Below are 21,035 nucleotides of genomic sequence, written 5' to 3' on the forward strand. Positions count from 1 at the left end.
ATAGGAAAACACTCTGCAGAGCTGGGCCTGTTGGAGCATACCTATAATCATAATCCCAGTACTTGGGAGGCTGAGACAGAAGGACTGCAGGTTTGAGTCCAGCCTCAGAAATTTAGCAAGATCTTGTTCCAAAAATATTATTAATAATAAAAATAACGAAAAGGACTGGGAGTATAGCTCAGAGGTAGAATGCTCCTGGGTCCAATGCCCAGTACCAACCAATCAACAAACAAAAAAACAAACAAAACAATAACAAAGCTTCAGGTTTGTGACTCAGTCATAAACACTAACCTGGACACTATAAGGTCCAGGTTCTAGGTGAAAAGCGGGGTGTGGTTCACATGAAATGGCCAGGGCTGGGGCTGGAGTTGCCACTGAGTGAGGCCAGGGGGATTTGGCATGTTGATGCATGTACTAATGCACGGTGGAACTCCAGCACTGGTTTTGAAAATTACAAGGAGTTTCTAGAAAAGGTTAATCTGTGCATATACACGTTAGCAGTTGTTTGTGTTTACAATGGGGTTATTATACAGACTTTAAGTGAACAAAGCGTGTCTGCAGAAGCACCTGGAATACGGAGCGCAGAACTAATGATTTTTTATTTATGGTTGGAGGGAGTTAGCTTGGATTGTATGTACAGCCTTCAAGAATTTATTTGATTTCTGATATAGCAATTTTGAATGGTATAGTACTTTATAAACAACTTACAAAATTAAGTTCTGGGGCAGAGTAAATAATTTTGGGAAGGTTTAAAGGGGGTCTTTTTTTTTTTGTCTTTTTGGACTGGGGATCGAACCTAGGGCAGTGCACTTGCCACGCAAGCGCTTTGCCACTGAGCTACATCCCAACCCTTAAGAAAGTTTAAAAACATCAGCATAAACCGGGTGTGGTGGTACACCCTTGTAATCCCAGTGCTTGGGAGGCTGAGACAGGAGGATTGTACAGGTTCAAAGCCAGCCTCAACTACTTAGTAAGGCTTTCAGGAACTTAGTGAGACCCTGTTTCCAAATAAAGTATAAAATAGATCTGAGAGCATAGCCTGGAGGTAGAAGAGCCCCTGGGTTCTAACACACACAAAAAATACATCAGCATACCTACACATAATCAGTAATAATCACTCCATTTTATGTTCAGCATAATCTGGAGAAAGGACCCGAAGTTTGAGAATCAAGTACTGGTATTGATATTGTGCCACCTAGAGACATTTAAGCTAAGCTTCTATGTCCTTATCTGTAAAATGGGGACAGTCTTTGTCTTTTAGAAAACAAATCCATTTGGACACACACACACACACACACACACACACACACACACACACACTATTTTGGGTACTAGGGATTGAACCTAAGGACATTCTACCTCTGAGGTACACTTTCAGCCCTATATTTTACTCTTTATTTTGAAACAAGTTCTCACTGAGTTGTAGAAGGCCTCACTAAGTAGCTGAGGCTGTCTGAGAACTGTGATCCTCCTGTCTCAGCCTCCCGAATGCTGGGATTACAAACATGCACCACCATACTCGGCTTCAAGCACACCATCATCATCATCATCATCATCATTATTATTATTATTAGCCCTTCTACCTCCGGGCTACACTCCCAGACCTATTTTATATTTGTATTTGGAAACAGGGTCTCTTAAGCCAGCGAGTCTGGCTTCGAACCTGCACAATGCTCCTGTCTCCACCTCCCAAGCGCGGGGATTACAAGCATGCGCCACCACCCCTGGCTCATTTTATTTTGAAACAAGTTTTGCTAAGTTGAGGAGGGTCTCACTAAGTTGCTGAGGTTAGCACTGAACCTGCAATCCTTCTGTCTTATAGTCTCCCAAGTACTGGAATTACAGCCATGTGCTACCACGCCTGGCTCAAAAACATTTTTAAAATGCCTTTGCAAGCCAGGCATGGTGGGCATGGTGGTGCATGCTTCTAATCCCGGTACTTGGGAGGCTGAGACAGGAGGATCACAGATTCGAAGCCAGCCTCAGCAGCTTAGTGAGGCCCTCCAAAACTTAATGAGACCGTATTTTCAAATAAAATATAAAAAAATTAGGTCTTGGGTTGTAGCCCAGAGGTAGAAGGCCCCTCGGTTCCATCCCCAATACAAAAAAAAAAAAAAAAAAAAAAAAGCCTTTGCACATTGCTTTGATCTGGTATGAAGCACACAGTGATGATTTTTTCTCCTATGACACCACTGGTTCTCACGGTACCTCTGGGGTTAGCAAGACCATTTCTTCTTGCCATCAGTTTTATTATAATATTTTAGACATACTGAACATTTACCATGTGCTAATGCTTTATAAATATCACTTCATTTCATTTTTGTAACTGCTCTATGAAATAGATATTTTTGTTATCCTTATCTAACTGATGAGGAAACTGAACTACATAGAGGTTAAGTAATTATCCAAACAGCCAGAAAATGCCAGAGCTGAGATTCAGTCTGTGACTCCAGATCTGCTCCAGTTACTTCCAGGGGTATTTTCTGGTGGTGAGCCAGTCTAATAGTGTAAATCTCCTGACCTTCTACTAAAAAGTACCACTTAGACTTCCTTCCCCTCAGATTCAACAAATCCCAAAGTGAACCTACCTCCTCACTGACATCAGATACATTGCCCGAGTTATTGATCCCATTGCTGCCATCTTAGCAAAATTCCCCAAAGCCCATTAACTCGTGTAACTTGTGTACTGCAGCAATCCTATCTGGTCTCTCTTTCCAGGTTTCCCTACTGTAATCCTTCTTGACTAAAATAATCAATAGTATCAAGACAGTGGGGTAAAAGGTAGAAATGTGGAATCAAGAGATATATTACATTTTCTCTATCCATTTATCTGTTGATGGACAACTAGGTTGGTCCCATCATTTGGCTATTGTGAACTGTGCTGCTATAACATGGATATGCATGATCACTATAATATTCTGATGTTTTTTTGGAAAGATACTAAGGAGTGGTATGGCTGGGTCATATGGTGGTTCCATTCCTAGTCTTTTGAGGAACCTCTATACTGATTTCCATAGTGATTATTCTAACTAATAATCCCACTATCAGTGTGACAGATACACACAATAGAATTTTATTTGGCCATCAGGTACAAAATTATGTCATTGGCAGGAAAATGGAACCAGAGAATGTTAAGCTAAGTGAGATTAGCCAGTCTCAGAAAGTCAAGAGTTCTGTTTTCTCTCATATATGGAAGCTAGAAAGAAAACAGCAAACAAAAGGGACTTATGACAAATGAGGAGAGAGATTAATAGAGGAAAGGAGTTGGGGAAAGGTGGTAGGAAGGGAAAAAAGAAAAACTGACAAAAGAAACAGTTCAAATAATAGTATGTCCATATACGAAAGTATCGCTACCAATCTCACTAGCATGGATAGAGGGGTAGTGGGATGGAATCCCAAAGGAAATACATGAGGTATTATTGTGTGCATATGTGTGTATCACTTTGAACCTTATTATGATGTATAATTACAGTGCACCAAAAAAGTATAAAAATACATCACTAATCATCAGGGAAATGCATCAAAACCACAATAAGGTATCACCTCACTGCAGTAAGATTGGCAACACTCCGTGCATGTTGTCTCAAATTGCTGCTGGGGGAATTAAGCATATGTCCTCTCGGACTCCCCTAGGAGATGACCCGTGGAAGAGTGCATCTGCTTTCTCCTAGGCTTTGCCCCATATACCTTTTCACTTTGCTAATTTTGCTCTGCACCTTTTAAACTATAATCAATCAGTCATGAGTACAATTACATGCCAAGTCCTATGAGTCTTCTTAGGAAATCCCTGAACCTGGAGGTGTTACGAGGATTCCCAGTACATTGTGTGGAAAGCTTTCTTTTTAGGATAAAGAGTATAGGTTTTGGAGGTTGGCATCCCAATTTTGTCATTTAGTGTGTGTGTGACCCTAGAAACTTAACATCTCTCAGCCCCTCCCCCCTTTTTTCAGGTACTGGGGATTGAACTCAGGAGCATTCTACCTTTGAGTGACACTCCCAGCCCTATTTTGTATTCTTTATTTTGAAATAGGGGGTCTCATTGAGTTGCAAAGGGCCTCACTAAGTAGCTGAGGCTGTCTGCGAACTGCGATCCTCTTGTCTCAGCCTCCCAAATGCTGGGATTACAAGTGTGCGCCACCACACCCGGCTCTCAGCCCTTTTTGTCTACTAAGTATGCCTTAGGGTTTGTATAATATTAAATGAAAGAATACTTCCTACAGTGTCTGTAAAGGAGGACATAGAGTAGGACATCAGTAATGTTACATCTCCTGTCTGACTGAAAGCTGGAAAATGCTGCAAGAAACAAAGAGATCACCAAATTAGCCATAAAAATTTCAGAGATTTAGCTAGGCGTGGTGGCACATGCTTGTAATCTCCGCGCTTAGGAGGAGGAGACAGGAGGATCGCACAAGTTCCAAGCTAGCCTCGCTTGCTTAAGAGACCCTGTTTAAAAAAAAAATATATATGTGTGTGTGTGTGTGTGTGTGTGTGTGTGTGTGTGTGTGTGTGTAGCCTGGAGGTAGAAGGGTTTCCAGGAACCCCAGTACCATAAATAAATAAATAAATAAATAAATAAATAAATAAATAAAATAAATTCAGAGATCTATATCCCTTTTGAAAATCTCAGACACAATTTGCCTTAAAACTAAGCAGAACACTGCATCAACATGTTGCACTGAAAACCTCTCTGGTGTTTGGTCATATTTCCATGCAACCCCATCTGAGAGGATTTTGTTTTGTGGAGAATTATATGGAGACTAGAGAGAATAGGAGCCCTTCCTTAAAGGGAAGCAGGACTCATGTGAGAAAGCCTGGTTTTCTCCTCACACAGCGCGCTGCCCAAAGGCAGGTCCCGTGCTGGGCTGCACTATTCCTTCCCGGCACAAGGTCTTACAGCCTAGCAGGCTTTGAGTATCTACGCTGTGTCATACCTATGCCCTCGCATTACCTCATTTAATTCTGGCAACCACCTCCTAGGTGGCTAGTAGTATCTGCCTTCTGAGGTTAAGGTATCTGCTTAGAGGTTATATGACTTGCCCAAGGCCCACCAACAACTATTCTTTTTATGATATCATGCCATCTCCTCCTGTATGACTGCCAAGGCTCAGAACATATTTTCTTTGCACTAAGGGGATCACGATTGTGGCCATTTTTCCAAAGAAGAGTCTATTATAATGCAGGTGACAAAGTGCAGGTCACCTTCATGTTAAAAATGAAAAATGTGTCTAAAAACTTATTTTTTAAGTCTAGAGACAGGTCAAAGCCAGTGACTTACTGGCGATAGATCAAAGCAGCTGAGCATTACCAACTCGAAAGGCATGGCCCTCTGCCATTTACCAAGGGCTCTCATTATCACTTTTGATCTTATCGTTACAATATATCTGTGAGGACACAGGGCACCATCTTCATTTGAAAGATGAAGTAACTAAGCTGGGCATGGTGGTGCATGCTTGGGAGGCTGAGATGGGAGGATTGCAGTTTGAGGGCAGCCTCAGTTACTACTTAGTGAGGCCCTCTGCAACTCAGTGAGACCCTGTTTCAAAATAAAGAATAAAAAATAAGGCTGGGGGTGTAGCTCAGAGGTAGAATGCCCCTAGGTTCCATCCCCAGACAGACACTGTACACCAAGTACAGTGTGCATTTATGCCACTGTCAATATGATCCACATTATGGTGTGAGACTATAGTGCATCAATTAAAAAAAAAAATCTCAGAAGGTTGTTTTAAGAATTAAATTAAAGGCCGGGCATGGTGGCGCACACTTGTAATCCCCGTGCTTGGGAGGCTGAGACAGGAGGATCACACAGGTTCGAAGCCAGCCTCAGCGACTTAGTGAGGCTCTCAGTAACTTATTGAGACCCTATTTCCAAATAAAATATAAAATGGGTCTGGGAGTATAGCCTGGAAGTAGAAAGCCTCTGGGTTCCACGCCCAGTACCACCAAAAAAAAAAAAAAAAAAAAAAAAGAATTCAATTAAATCATACCTATAAAATACCTAGCACAGTTTTCTGAGAAGAGATTGAACTCAAGAAATGGTAGAGAGCATAATTATTATTTTAAGGCTGTTTCTTCATTTGCATAATTCATTCATTCACTCATTCATTATTTCATGGAACAGATATTTACTGAGCATTGATTAGACTCCTGCTACTCTCCTAGGTGCCAGGAATATAATAGTAAACAAAGAAAGTTCTGTCCTCAAAAAGCTTTCAAGTAGGAAGGGGGCAATAAACAATTAAAAATCGACTTAGATGGTGATGAGTTCAATGGAGGAGAAATCAGGGTAAGAGGCAGAGGGATTGGAAGTCTGGCAGGTGGGAAAGGTAGAGGTAGAGAGGGGAGGGAAGGGAGGCTCATTTATATGTACTAGTCAGAGAAGGCCTCAATGATAAGGCAGTATATGAGCGGAGATCTGAAGGAAGCGAGGACCTGAGGAAATGCAGAGGAAGACTATTTCAGTAGAACAAAGATAATTATAAGATCCTGAAGAAAGAACATGTTTCATTGTGTTTCACAAGTAGCAAGGATGCCAGGGAGGCTGGAAAAGACTTCATGAGAGAGGTTAGAGAAATTCAAGAGTTAGAGCAAAGATGGCCTTTTACTCTAACCTGGCTGGGGATCCATGACAGCATTTGAAAAGTCGCATGATTTGTCTTACCTTCCAAATCCCCCCAAATCACTTTTTTATTCTTTTGTGCAAGGGACTGAGTGGTGGCCATAGGCGAAGGCAGAGAGGCTGGTTAGGACATATTACAATGATCTTATAGAGGCTTTTGCTGGAGTTGAGTTTGAAAGGCAATGAGAAGTAGATGCATATATTTTGAAGGTAAATCCTACAAATTTTGCTTATGAGTTGAATGAAGAGATGAGGGGTAGTCAAGGAATTCTAAGGTTTTTGGCCTGAACAAGAATAATAAAGTCATCATTTAGTGAGACAGAGAAGACAGTGGAAGAGCAGATTTTGGGGAGGATAGGAACTAGTTTATTTTGACTCTGTTTAGTTTGAGATGCCTATTAGATATGAAGTGAGGAGGTTGAGTAGGCAGCTGTATCTAGAAATATCTGGAATTGAGATAATTTAGTTTGGACACACACACACACACACACACACACACACACACACACACACACACGAGACCTGTAAGTATATCTATATGACATTTAAAAGAGGACAGATGAGATCACCTAGATAATAAGAGTAGAAGGAGTTCAGAGGACTGACATTTATTGAGTACCTACTACGTGCCAGGTTGAGGTAAATTTGTGACTCATGAAGTAATTCACAGGTAAATTTTCTTACTTTGATAACAATGATGACTATATTATTCTCTTATTCAATAATTTTACAGGGAATGAAGTCAAGCTCCTTTGCTGGTATTCCAAGTTTTATATATTCTGTCCCCAACCTCCCTTTCGCCTTTTCTCAGAACCTTAGAAACCCTATGATTCAGCCAGTATGGTCTATATTCCACCATTTGGCTAAACCTGGGGCTTCCCAACACGAGCCTCTTTCCTCAAGCTGACTCATGCTGTTGGAGAATGTTCTCTCCTTATCAATGCACCACGTATTATATCCTACCTATCTCAAAGTTTTGTTCAATACTACTACTATTATCTCTTTTATAAAGCTTTTCTTGGTCATCCAGGAAAAAATTCCAAAGAAGAAAATGAGAGAAGGCAGGAATAAAGAGTTGTGGAATAAAGAAATGAGGAAGGAAGACTGGAAAACAAGGGAAGATTATATAAGTACAACAGGATTTGAAAGAAAGGAGGGATGGAGAAAGAAGGGGGAAAGATGGCTAGGCCACTATAGGTCCAAAGGGGACTGGGGTGACTAGTGGTAGGGTCAGTGTCATTATTAGCTATTAAAATCCATTCCCAGAGAAATGCCCACATAAGGCAAATGGACAACTGATGTTTCCATGGTTCTAACACATGCAAGGGTAGAGCTTAAAGACCTAAGCTCTGGAAGTAAATACTACTTCTCTTGGTAACTGTTAATAACAAAGTGAAAACAAACAAACAGAAAACCTTACCTCAAAACAAATAACCCAATGCTCCTAGCACTGGGGACGGCCTGTGCCTGCTATTTCGGGTATCCTATAGTGCTCAATTCAGTGAAGTGTAATACCCAGCAGACATTTGGTAAATAGTTGGACAGCTGGGAAATCTTAACATGAGGTATTGTTTTGTTTGGGGGGAGGAGAGGGTATAGGAGAAAATTTAATAAGTCTTCTGGTGAGAAACCAGCCTCTGCTTGGTGTAGAAAAGGCTGAGGACACAATAAGACTCCTAGAGTTAAGTCTTATAGTATTTGTTATTAAAGAGGCAAGGTCTTAAGATGTGCTTTTTTAACAGTCTTTAGTTTGGCTGTAATTTAAGATGACTTTTACAAATTAGATCCTAATCCTTGCAGACACAGATGGCTGTTACAGAATAGCCTTGCAAAAACACTAGTCATTTGACTTGAAAGAACATTCAGAGAAGGATGAAGAACCATTAACTCTTACTCCACCTCTGGCTCTGGGAAGCCTAAAGAGTCCTGGGTGGGTGGGCTTTCTGGGTTTAGGACTGGAATCTGGGTGGGCCTAAGGCCTCTGTTATTATTTGAAACAGCCTCTCTTGTTCACTATGGGTCTAGAGATTTAGGGGAGACTGAGGTCATTGACATTCAACAACTGTTACCATAATAACAGGACTTATATATGAGGCACAATGGTAGGAACTTGTAGGGGAGATAGATTTGAACATGATATGAACTGCCTCTGTAAATCATTATAGAACAAGTGGACAGGTACTATGAAGATGAATGTAGAAACTACAGTAGTACACTGATTGGTAGGGAAGTTGGGAGAAGAGGGCTTCACAGAGAGGTTGACATGAGAGTGAGGCATTAAAAAACAGTTCAAACAGGCCAAGGATAGTGGGAAGGATGAATATTTGAAGAGGAGAGAACAGAGCATACAGAAGCATTGAGGCATGAGAACCTCTGCGTCTTCGGTGAGCAGTGAGCAATTTATCTCCTGTGGATGGAAATTTAATGAGAGACAGGATATAAGATGGGAAAGGTAGGAATGGATCAGAATGCCAAGAGTTTTCGAAATCTAAGGAGTTTGTACTTATCCTAGGGTAGTATGGGCTACAAATGGACTTTTAACAAGAGGGAAAATTATCAGAGTGAGGTTTTAGAAAAATCACTCTGTGGCACATAATTTCAGGTTGACCAAGAACCATTTAATAGACCTGTGATGGGTTCTGGGAAGCTCCTAGTTTCTCCTATAGGAGCAAACCCCTCTGGTTTGGCTTTTTTCTGGGGGAACTGGGCCAAAATTGATCTAAACTGGCCTTGGAATGGGGAGTCAGGTATAAAAGGGAACTTGGGAGAGGAGGCTGTTAGCCAGATTGAATAAAATTCTTCAGTAGTGTAAAGCAAAGGGTAAGAGATGGAGAGTTAAATCAGGAATAAATTTTCTCTAACATTAAGTGGTAGGCTCTGTATATAGGGCTAGTCCAAACTGACACAGTGATTTGCACTGAAAGAGCTGAACACTGGTCAGCAGGGATCCGGGCAGGCAGGTACCAGGCCCCAAAAACCTGTGTACTTCATATTAACTCCCCTGCTTTTTAGAGAAACATTTCAGTCTTCATTTTTACCCTATGAAAAGAGGTGGTTACTACTGAAGATAAAAAATAAAAATCCACCATAAAATGCCTCTGGGTTCAATCTCTAATACAAAGGAAAAAAAGGTTTAAAGGCCAGGGAGATCCTTAGACTTCATTTCTTCTAGTCTTTTTTTTTTTTTTTTTTTTTTAAACAGATGAGGCCCCAAAAGGGAGTGACTTAAAACCAAGCACTGGGAAGGATTCATTTTGTTCTGAGTTCTGTAAGTTTTCTCTGGTGAGATGCTCATCCCAGAATATAAAGTATGAGAACCAGGTTGATTTTGTACCCTTTGATAGTGGCTTTTCTAAATGTTCAGACATTTAGAATTCAACTTCAGTGACAGAATTTAACCCACTGTCCCAGATGTTGAACACCTATAAAAACATAATATTGGATATGGTATAAATACTATCATACCAACATATTCTAATATACCTGTCAATATTCACAGAATTAACTGAAAACTTGGGACTCACTGGGTTAAGGTAGTTTCTAACCTAGCTCTATGGTGAGAGCTATGCAGGCACACGTTTCTTTTGTGCATGTCTGTGTGCGTTACATATAAATGAGGGGGGAGCTGGGAACAGTAGGTGGGGCTAGGACCAACCACTTGGAGTCCACTATAGTTTCCTGGGCTTAGACTTAAGTAGCAGAATTTCCTCCTACCTAGAGGGGATTTGTTGCTGGTTAGTGGAACTAAAAATACCACTGGTTTCTGATGCTATCCTGCAAATTTGATAGCCTGTGTGAGGGTCTTAGATACGCCTTATGCAAATTCTTGCTTTGTTTTTTAGCGCACGCACGTGTGTGTACGTGTGTGTGTGTGTGTGTGTGTGTGTGTGTGTGTGTGTGTGTGTGTTTGTTTTACTGGAGACTGAAACAAGAGGCATTCTACCTCTGAGCTATATCCCAGACCTATTTTATTTTTTATTTGGGAATAGGGTCTCGCTAAGTTAACGTGAGTCTCACTGAGTTGCTGAGTCTGGCTTTGAACCTGTGATTCTCCTGTCTCAGCCTCCCAAATATTGGGACTGCAGGCATGCTGCACAATGCCCAGCAAATTCTTAGTTCATGCCTGTAATCCCAGTACTTGGGAGGCTGAAACAGGAGGATTACAGGCGCAAAGACTGTTAGTAAATTAGTGTAACCTTATTTCAAAATAAAGAATAAAAAATAGGGCTGGAAGATGTAGCTTGAAGGTAGAATGTACTGGCTTAATCCTCAGTACCTAATATATATAAATAGTATTTGTTATTTTCAAAGATAAAAATATTACTACTTCTCAACACAAGGTATTCCTTTCTTGCAGGAGGCCAAACTTGCCTCTACTCTAAACTCCCTGGCCCCAGGTCGGCCCTGGAGCCTCACAGGCAGCTCCCTTTTTCACAAGGCAAGCCTTCACGTAGTTGAAGACAGCAATCATGTCTCCCATGCCTTTGCTTCTCTAGAGGACATATTTCTCAGAGGACACAATTTCCAGCTCCTTCTCCTTCCCTGTAGGCCTGCTCTAGCCACTCTTCTTCCTGCAGGATTCCTGTTTCAGTATGGAATCTGCAGACTCAAGGGTAGTTTATCTAAGCGCAGAGTAGAATAGGACCATCCAGCTCTCCCTCTGTTGGGTTTACATCTCTACAAACACAACTAGCTCGTTTTTGTTGGCTGCCATAGCACATTATTAATGTATTCAGCTGAATTCAACTCTAACTTTTACTAAAGAAATCTCTACATATTTCTGTAAAATTTCAGCAGCTTTATTTTGTTTATAATTTCAGCATTATAAAATTTTCTTGAATTTCATTTCTCATAATCCAAAAATCTGATAAAGTCTTCATTTATGTTGCTAATAAACATGGTAAGTAATGAAGGATTAAACAGAGCCTCTTGGTTCTCTCCATGGAGACGGCAGTCAACATTTTCTGAACATGACCATTTATTCAGCAATCTATGTATCTATCTGTAGATCTACACCTCTCTACTTTGCCCCTGACTACTGTGAAAATTATCCAATTCCCTTGCTGGAATACAGGTTACCATCCCTGATATCCCAGGCTAGTAAGACTATCAAATCACAAAATACCTCTGTTTAGCATAACTCATTCTTACTGAACCTGTAGTTGCTGAGCCTGATTATAAAGCTATTAGGCACACAATTCTTAGGTATGCTGTGAGGTATAAAGAATGAGAACTTAAGAAAGCTTATCTGAATCCTGGAATAGGGTAAACAGCTAGACAGCAAAGAAGGAAGAAAGAGCTGGGAGCTAATTTCTTACACAGGCTCCTGGACATAGGCATGCTGGCCTGAGAAGTTTTACCTTTTCAAAGCTGAGAAGAAAATGGTGTGCAGACCAAAGGACTCAGAGTAGCTGCACCATTCCACCTGTCTTGGACTCCATTTCTAGCCCCGAATAGTGGGATATCTTGAGACAGTCTGGGGACTTACATCTCTCCTAGGAAAGGTGCTCAGCAACTTGAACTCGTCCCATGGAAATCCTTTGGAAGCTACGAAATCAAAAACAACCTGGAGCTTGCTGCTGGCTAGGAAACGGCGCTCCAGGAACTCGCCGCTGGGAGTGCGGATGCGCAACTTGCTCACGGGCTCTGCGTTTTCTTCTTTCGGCTCGGGAGGCAGGGCTTGCTCTAAGGAGAGTCTGATGGCCTAAGCAGGACAGAAACCAGATGTTAGAACTAGACACAGATGAAACTGTGGGGAGCAGGAGAAACTAGAAGACAGCTGCTGCTGTCTAGGAACTCATCAAAAAAGCCACCGCTCCATTGATTAAGTAAGCCTAGTTAGAATGGTAGAATTATGTGTTTTAAATTTTCTTAATATTAACTCAATAGATAATTCTAATAAATCCCACCTCAAGGATAAATATTATTAAATCATTAGGTAACTACATTGAAAATAAGGGCTTTTATAAAAAACTAAAGTGCTCAGATATTTATGATTGAGAAAATAAGTTTCAAGTATACAAAAGGTTTCTTTCATGGGTATGAATTAAGGCCATTACAAGGATTAATCACACACACACACACACACACACACACACACACACACACACCTTTTCCCCCCAGGGCCAAAAATTGAACTCAGGGCTTTGGGCTTTGTGTGTGCCAAACAAGTGCTCTGACATTTGGGACTCAAATTCTTTAAAACCTCAACAGCAATTTGAAAGTTGGTGTCATTCTTCCGGCTGGGGAAAACAACTTTCATTCTCTTAAATATCTGGGTCAAAAAGAAAGTATAAATCACTGGGCATGGTGGTGCATGCCTATATTCCCAGTATTTGGAAGGCTGAAACAGAAGGATCAATTGCAGGTTCAAGGCTGGCTTCAGCAAGATAGTAAGACTTGCAGTAACCTAGGAAGACCTGTTTAAAAATAAAAAGGGTTATGTGTGGGGGTATGCCTTAGAGGTAGAATTCCACTGGGTTCTATCCCTAGTACCTCACCAAAACAAAGCAAAACAAAACAAAAACTAAAAGTGCTGAATATCTAGAAAACAATGATTGCTGAAACAGTTCATGTGAGAATCTATTCATCTAAAGAGTACTCAGAGGAAATTCATAGCCTTAATATTTTTATTAATGATGAAAGAATAAGCTGTGCATGGTGGTGTGGGCCATAGTCCAGCTACTCAGGAGACTGAGGCAGGAAGACCACGTGAGCCCAAGAGTTAAAGGACCAGCCTGGGCAACATAGTAAGATCTCATGTCATAAACAAAAACAAACAAAAATCCAAATAAACTATAAATAAATAAAATGAAGTGAATTAAGGACTAGACCAAGTAGGTGTGGTGGTACACATTTGTAATCCCAGTACTTGGGAGGTGGAGACAGAGGGATCACAGGTTCCCTAAGCAGCCTCAGCTGCTTAAGTGAGGCTCTCTGCAACTTAGACTCTGTTTCAAAATAAAGGATAAAAGCCAGGTGTGGTGGCGCACGCTTGTAATCCCAGTAAATGGGAGGCTGAGACAGAAGGATTGTGCAGGTTCAAAGCCAGCCTCGGCTACTTAGTGAGGTTCACAGCAACTTAGTGAGACCCTGGTTCCAAATAAAATAGAAAATAGCTCTGGGAGTATAGCCTGAAGGTAGAAAGCCCCTGGGTTCCATCCCCAGTATCATGCAAAAACAAATAACAACAACAACAAAAAACTAGACCAAAATTAAAAAAAGCTTTGTAAAATCCTCCAATAAAACAAATGGAAAGAAAGCTGATAATTATAAAAAAGCATGAAGTAATGAGTTAGAAATCAATAAATGATCACATATGCAAGAAAATGAATAAAAATGATAACCTATAGAAGGTGGGGGATACAGGCTGAATAAGGTGACAAAGTTTTCTTTTTTTTTTTTTTTTTTTTTTTTGGTGGTACTGGGGTTCCTGGAAGCCCTTCTACCTCCGGGCTACACTCCCAGACCTCTTTTTACATTTTATATTTGGAAACAGGGTCTCCTAAGCCAGCGCGCGCGGCTGGCTTCGAACCTGCGCGATCCTCCTGTCTCTGCCTCCCAAGCGCGGGGATTACAAGCGTGCGCCACCACGCCCGGCGGGTGACAAAGTTTTCTGTATATGCCTTTTTAAAATTTTTGATTTAGGTTAAGTGTACTATTTGCTAAGCATTTTCCTAATTGAGGACAGGTTTCAATGTATGGGAAGAGATCTAAAAAAGATTAATGGAACATGGTACTTTTTGTGTGTGTGTCTGTTACTGGGGTTCCTGGAAACCTACCTCTGGGCTACACTCCCAGACCTATTTTTATATTTTGTTATTTGGAAACAGGGTCTCTTAAGACAGCAAATAAATAAAGACCATTTATGTGTGTGCATGCATGTACTTTATAATATTAGTATATTATAAACAGAAAAAAGTTTGTTCAGACGTGAGTATAAGACAATTTCTATATCATTTAGGTAATTTGGTTGGTCCTAATATTGAAGTACATTTTAAAAAAGTATTCCATCCGGGCATGGTGGTGCATGTTTGTAATCCCAGTGTTTGGGAGGCTGAGGCAGGAGGATCGCAGTTCGAGGACAACCTCAGCAACTACTTAGTGAGATTCTTTGCAACTCTGTGAGAACCTGTTTCAAAATAAAGAATAAAAAATAGGGCTTGGGGGCTGGGCATGGTGGTGCATGTTTGTAATCCCAGCATTTGGGAGGCAGAGAATGGAGGACTGCGGTTTACAGACAGCCTCAGCTACTTAGCAAGGCCCTTTGCAACTCAGGGAGCCCCTGTTTCAAAAAGTAAAAGACTAAAAAATAGGACTGGTGGTGTAGCTCAGAGGTAGAATGCCCATGGGTCCCATCCCCAGTACCAAAAAAAAAAAAAAGCATTCAAAGTACTAGGATTACAGGCATCCACCATTACTACATCTGGTTATCTCTTCTATGATTGTGAGGTCATTTTCCTTACTGAGTAATATCTTTATAATTCCCTCTAAAGTCAATGATGAGAATTATAAACACAATATATGTAAAGTTTTCAGGGTAGTGTCTACAACATAATAGATGTTAGCAAATGGTTGTTTTATTATAATTAAGAGAAGACTTACACAGAATATCAGACCTAAAAGGTATGCACTGGCCAAACAGCTTTATACTCTTATTTTTTTTTATCCCTGTAAGTTCCTTCTCTTGCCTAATTGCTCAGGCTAAGATTGAACCCAGGAGCATTCTACCTCTGAGCTATACTTTAAAGTATAACGCCCTTTTTAAATTAAATTATTAATTTCAAAACAGGGTTTCACTGTAAGATAAAAGTGGGATTTGTGGGAGGAACGGGAGGATGGAATTTAGGGACTGAAGAAGGAGCATGGAGGTGGCCTTTGATGATTAAGGAGGAGAAGCTGATGGAGACTGAGTACCAGCAGCCTGTGACTGAGAAGAGGAAGATCCATTGACACTATACTGTCAACTTAGGACTTAGCTGTATCTTAAAAGTGTTGAGGATTTCACATTTGACTTCATCCATAGGAAAGAATAATCAGATATTAATAAGTAGATTGTAAATCCCTTAAAACCTATAATAAATGCTTTAAATGATTACAGAAATGTACATTCAAAAAAACAAAAAACAGGGTCTCACTAAAATGCTAAGGCTGGCCTTACACCTGTCTCAGCCTCCCAAGCACTGGGATTACAAGCATGCACCACCATGCCCGGCTTAAGAAATGTAATTTAAAAATCATTAAGAATAGGAGGGTATATTCATTTCGAGTCACCCCCTCAAGCCATTCTGGCATGGGGCTGTATTTCTATTTTCTGTATTTCTATCTTTCTAATAAACTTCTTTAAATCTTCAAAAAAATCATTAAGAATAGGAAATTTTGAGTCACAATGAGTTTCAGCTGAGTCTTTCCAAATATTAAACTATTAAAGTGATACTGTCATATATTAATAACTGAATGGATGAATGTGTCCAGGTGTGGTGGCACACACCTATAATCCCAGTACTTGGAAGGCTGAGAGGAGGATTATAGGTTCTAGAGCTAGCCTCAGGAACTTAGCAAGACTCTCTTTCAAAATAAAAAATAAAATAGGGCTGGGGGTGTAGCTCAGAGGTAGAATGCCCCTCAGTTCAATCCCCAATGTTACAGGCACACATAGATGAATATGTGTACGTAAAAATTAAATGTCAGTTGTAGCATGCCTATAGCACTCACTATAGTATAGTATACTTGTCTCACTTTTTCACTGGCCTGAAAGCCCTGTTAGAGCAGAGAAGCACATCTTCTTATTCCAAGTGTAGCACATAGCACAAAACAGATGCACTCAGTAATGGAAGAAATAAATGAACCTGAAATAAGGCAAGTAAAAGTGAGAAGTACACAGCAGGTGTTTGATAAATCCCTAAAGAATCTGAATCTCATCGCCCCTACTCCTAATAACTAAGAAGTGCACATCCTGACTCCTTCTAGCATCAACAATTCAGATTGATGTTCTACATGTGTCCCTTACGGGCAAACCATGAGTTCTTTGTAGAGATAAATCTCTGTGGATTAGAGTTTACATACATTTTCCAAAATATTAATGGGATCATCAATTTTCTTTACAACCATATCTTTGAGATTTAAAAAAATTTCTTGATTATAAAAGTAATATATATTCATTGCAATAACAGGTTGAGGAAAACATTAAAATTAACCTAATTTTCTAGATTCAATATTGAGATAATCATTTCTATTATTTGAGTGTTTAACATCTGTTAATTTTAACCATTTTTAATGCATAATCCAGTGGCATTCACACTGTTGCATTACCATTACCACTACTTTCAAAATGTATTCCTCATCCCAGTCTCCTTTAAAAAAAATCATTTTTGTTATGGGGAGACTGAGCCCAGGGCTTTGCATATGCTAGACAAGCCCTTTTTATCTTGTGACAGGTCTGGCTAAGTTGAACAGGCTGGCCTCTAACTTATGATCCTCCTCCTCTGCCGCTTGAGTAGCTAGGATTACAGGTGTGCACAGTGTATCAACCTTCATTAACTTTGTATGCATTATTTTACATATGTATGGTTAGAAACATAGACTTTAGGGTATGACAGCCATACAAATGCTGGCCATTAGGCAAATGACAGTCTTTATGACCTTCAGTTTCCACATATAAGAAGTAGAGCCAATAACCTCTTCCTATAAAGTAGGAAGTCCTATAAAAATACAGTTAATATTTTAAAAACACTTAGATAAATGATAATTTCTTAGTATTCATCCTTATGCTATAGGTTACACTAGGAACAAGGGTCACTTGTTGATATTGTTATCATTAGTTATGACTATTCCTTTATATCTACTTTAAATAAAACTTAATTTAGTATTTCCTGTTTTCCCCTTCTGTTCTCTCATTTAATTCACCTGTCTGCTTGCTTTTCTATTTTGACATTTCCCTGCACAGTATAACAACAGATGCTACATTATTGTATGAACTCAACCAATTATACTACAGGAAAATAAACAACAGTAGCTCATTACTCCATTCAGTGTGCAGACAATGTCTGCTTCTCAATGTACACAGTCTCCAGGGCTCCTCTCCCTCCCCAGTGAAAACAGACCTCAGCTATCCCACACTGTGTGGAAAACAATGAGGGAATATTAGGTAAGTTAGCAACCTTGATATCCGAGTACCTAACAGTCTTACCAGTAAAAAGAACATTTTTACTGGCAAAAGAACAATAATACACCAGTGGCCCAGTTTTCTAAAAGCAAACACTGTTCTAAAATAATGACATAAAATTTACCTACACTCAAACAGCAGTCATAGTAAACACCATTGTTAAACTTCAATTTAGTTTGCTCAACAAATAGATTTTTATTTGCATTATTTTAGGTTTGTGACAAAACAAGAAAACCTGCTATAAGAATATGAGCCGATCTTGGACTTTTTTAAAGTAAAAAAAACCTGTATATTGAAGGCACTCACACCCAGGGAATGGGAAATTAAGGACAGTCTGTGGAGTGAAATTAGGCAGTGAAAATTGAAACCCTGAAAAGACTTCCTACACAATTTCACTTTTATTTATTTATTTTATTTTATTGCGGGTCTGGGATGGAACCCGGGGTATTCCACCTCTGAGCTACACCCCTTGCCCTATTTTTTATCCTTTATTTTTGAAACAGGATCTCAGTAAGTTTTGGAAGGCCTCACTAGTAGTCTGAGGCTGTCTGCGAACCTCGATCTCTCCTGTCTCTGAATGCTAGGATTACAAGCATGTGCCACCATGCCCAACTCACAATTTCATTTTTAAAAAAGGACAATATACACATACACCAATCTCTTACAATAAGAAATAAATGCTGGCTTAATTTACTTATATATACATACATACATATATATATATATATATATATATATATATATATATATATATATAATATATGTGCACACATACTATCCTCTAGGGTTTTATGAGTAAATACTAAATAATAGTTTATAGTTTATAATACCAAATAGGCTGAAGCTAACAAAAGGCACAGTTCGTCACACAGTGATGAGCTGTATGGAGGGAGAGCAGGGAATGCTGGGAGTAGGTAGGGAAGGGTATGATTTTAAATACTGTAAGCCTTAGTAAGCAACCAGCTCATTATACCTACCGTCCTACGTTTTATTGATTTCATTACAATAGTTACCACACAGCAAAATGAGGCCAACCCTTAAGGAATTTCCTTGTTTCCAAGGCGATATGACTGTTCAATACTTTTTTCTTTCCAAAGGATTTTGAAATACTAGAGATAATAAAAATAAAACCACTCTTGTTTCTCATTGTAATTACATGGATTAGGATTTCCGTTTAGAAGGGAGGCAGTGTGACCATGGAAAGTCAGGTGACCTAGCCTCTGATCCAGATTATGTGTTCAACCAGTTTGGCAACTACAGGCTAACCATCCAGTCCTTAAGGTCTGCTTCCTCAGAGGTTGTACAGTACCAGCTATTCCCTGGTATTGTGGATTGTGGTACTCTAATGTGCTGAAATATGTTAACTGGCATTCCATAAAAAGGAAAAGTCACTGAAAAAACAGGAGCCTAAAAAATTTGTATAGGATTGAATTAAATTAAGATAAACAGTTTTTTGATGATGGGACTATAATTAGCCTTTCTTTGAGACTCTTGAGTCAGTGAGGGTAGAATAATACCCAAACTGGCATCAGATTTTGAATTTTCAGATCAGGGATGGTCAACTTGTACAGAGTTATACTAAAGGATGTTTATAGAGTCTTCTATGAGGACAGGTTTCATCTATACTTGGAAAAGAGAAAATTTTTAGCCCAGAGTAAATTAGGTAAATCATCAGAAATGTAGGCTACCAAGCTCTAAATCCAAAGCATGTAGTTAACTGTGTATTCTTGACATTTTTTTTTAGCAGTACAGTTGAATATATATTGGTGACAGGGAGAATGTGAGAAAGAGCATGAAGAGGGAGAATGTGAGAAAGAGCATGAAGATGGAATCTTGTTTTTAAACTATATTTCTTCAAAGATGGCTAAAAACATAGTGAAAAATTCCTCCCTTATCTAAAGTTTTGTGAAACTCTCTATGCGTGGCTCCTCTAGACACACATAGTGGTCTTGGACTGGAATGGAGTATCAGAGCAGGAGTCTGTAGTCTTAAGACCTACGTGACATTCTCAGCTATTCGCAGTTGTATAAGCATAACTCAGTGAGCTTCAGTTTTCTCAGTTGTAAAGAGAAATCTCGAACCGTGTATCTTATTTTACTGGTTAATGAATAAGCACGTGCACAGCAGCTAGCAGAGTTATTGACACACAGAAGACGTGTGACAAAATATGTTCTATGTTCATGGGGCAGAGAGAAGAGTATGCCAAACATAGTGTCTTATATATACGTGCTAAGTACTCAATAAATGAGCACAAATTTTCATTTCCAGTCAAGCTTCATGTATTTTTCAAGAACTGGCTCAAATATTACTTCTTCCAGATGCTGTATGATTATCAGAGTTATAAAAGATTTTTCCTATACCCTTGAACTCCCTCCCTGTTTTTCTTTTATGTATCCTATGCCATTTAGTATATTTTCCCCTTGATTTGCTGTTACTTGTAGACATGTATCTTTCCTTCAAGATACTATCTGATCTATCTATCTACCTGTGTTTCTCCCATCTCTGCCCTCCAAGTACTGGGATTACAAGCATGTGGCACCATACCTCGTGCACAATCTGTTCTTGCAGGCAGAAAACATTTATTATCCGTTGTTTCTCTTGTAGTACACAATACAGTTATTTAAAAAACATTTGAAATAGGCAAAAGAGATGAATAAGTCAAAGAAGTGATGTCTTTCGACCAAAATGGCAACGAGTTGAATTTTCTCTAGCTTTATTTAGGGCTCTCCACGCTTTCCATCACTTGTTAGATGGCTTTCTATTTTTAAAGTGAATTGTGCCATTAACCCTATGTCTAGAGAAAGGTTCTAAAAGTCCTTTCCTGTGAAGCCATCCTAGGAACTCATTTGACAGCCTTCTCTTTGTTTTCTGCACATAGGCATACATCTGTAATAGCTCTTAAAAGTACTACTATAGTTTTATTTGTATAAGATTATGAACTGGAGGGCAAAACACATATCTACACCACCATCCTTTAACAGACTGTAGGGTACAAAGTAAGTATTCAAAACATAGTTGAGTAACAACTGAATATAAGGTTCCCTAAATTGACATAGACATAAGCTCAGGGCAAAGATATCAGCAAAGCATATTTAAGGGCCCAATGTTGTAGAAGTAACTCATATTTCAGTAGGTAAATTGAAGTCTGGGAAAGGACAAAAAATACAGTCTTAATGTTATGAGGTAAGACAGTATCCAGGACAGATGGGAAGTATCTGTTAGGTAACAAAAAGGGACTAGAACTGAAGATAGTGG

At 39.5% G+C, this 21,035-nt stretch overlaps 1 protein-coding gene across 2 annotated transcripts in view; it reads right to left on the reverse strand.

Moving 5' to 3' along the window:
- Window positions 1-21,035, reverse strand: part of FAF1 (Fas associated factor 1) — a gene marked incomplete at both ends in the record, with an annotated part of 358,834 nt that overhangs the window by 15,629 nt on the left and 322,170 nt on the right. For both annotated transcript variants that reach the window (XM_080690990.1, XM_080690989.1), the window contains one exon: window positions 12,105-12,320. In XM_080690990.1, the coding sequence (XP_080547116.1) occupies window positions 12,105-12,320 (216 nt within the window). The remainder of the gene's footprint in view (window positions 1-12,104; window positions 12,321-21,035) is intronic.

The sequence above is a fragment of the Muscardinus avellanarius genome (genome assembly GCF_963383645.1).
Source record: "Muscardinus avellanarius genome assembly, chromosome: 3".
NCBI classification, from domain to species: Eukaryota; Metazoa; Chordata; class Mammalia; order Rodentia; family Gliridae; genus Muscardinus; species Muscardinus avellanarius.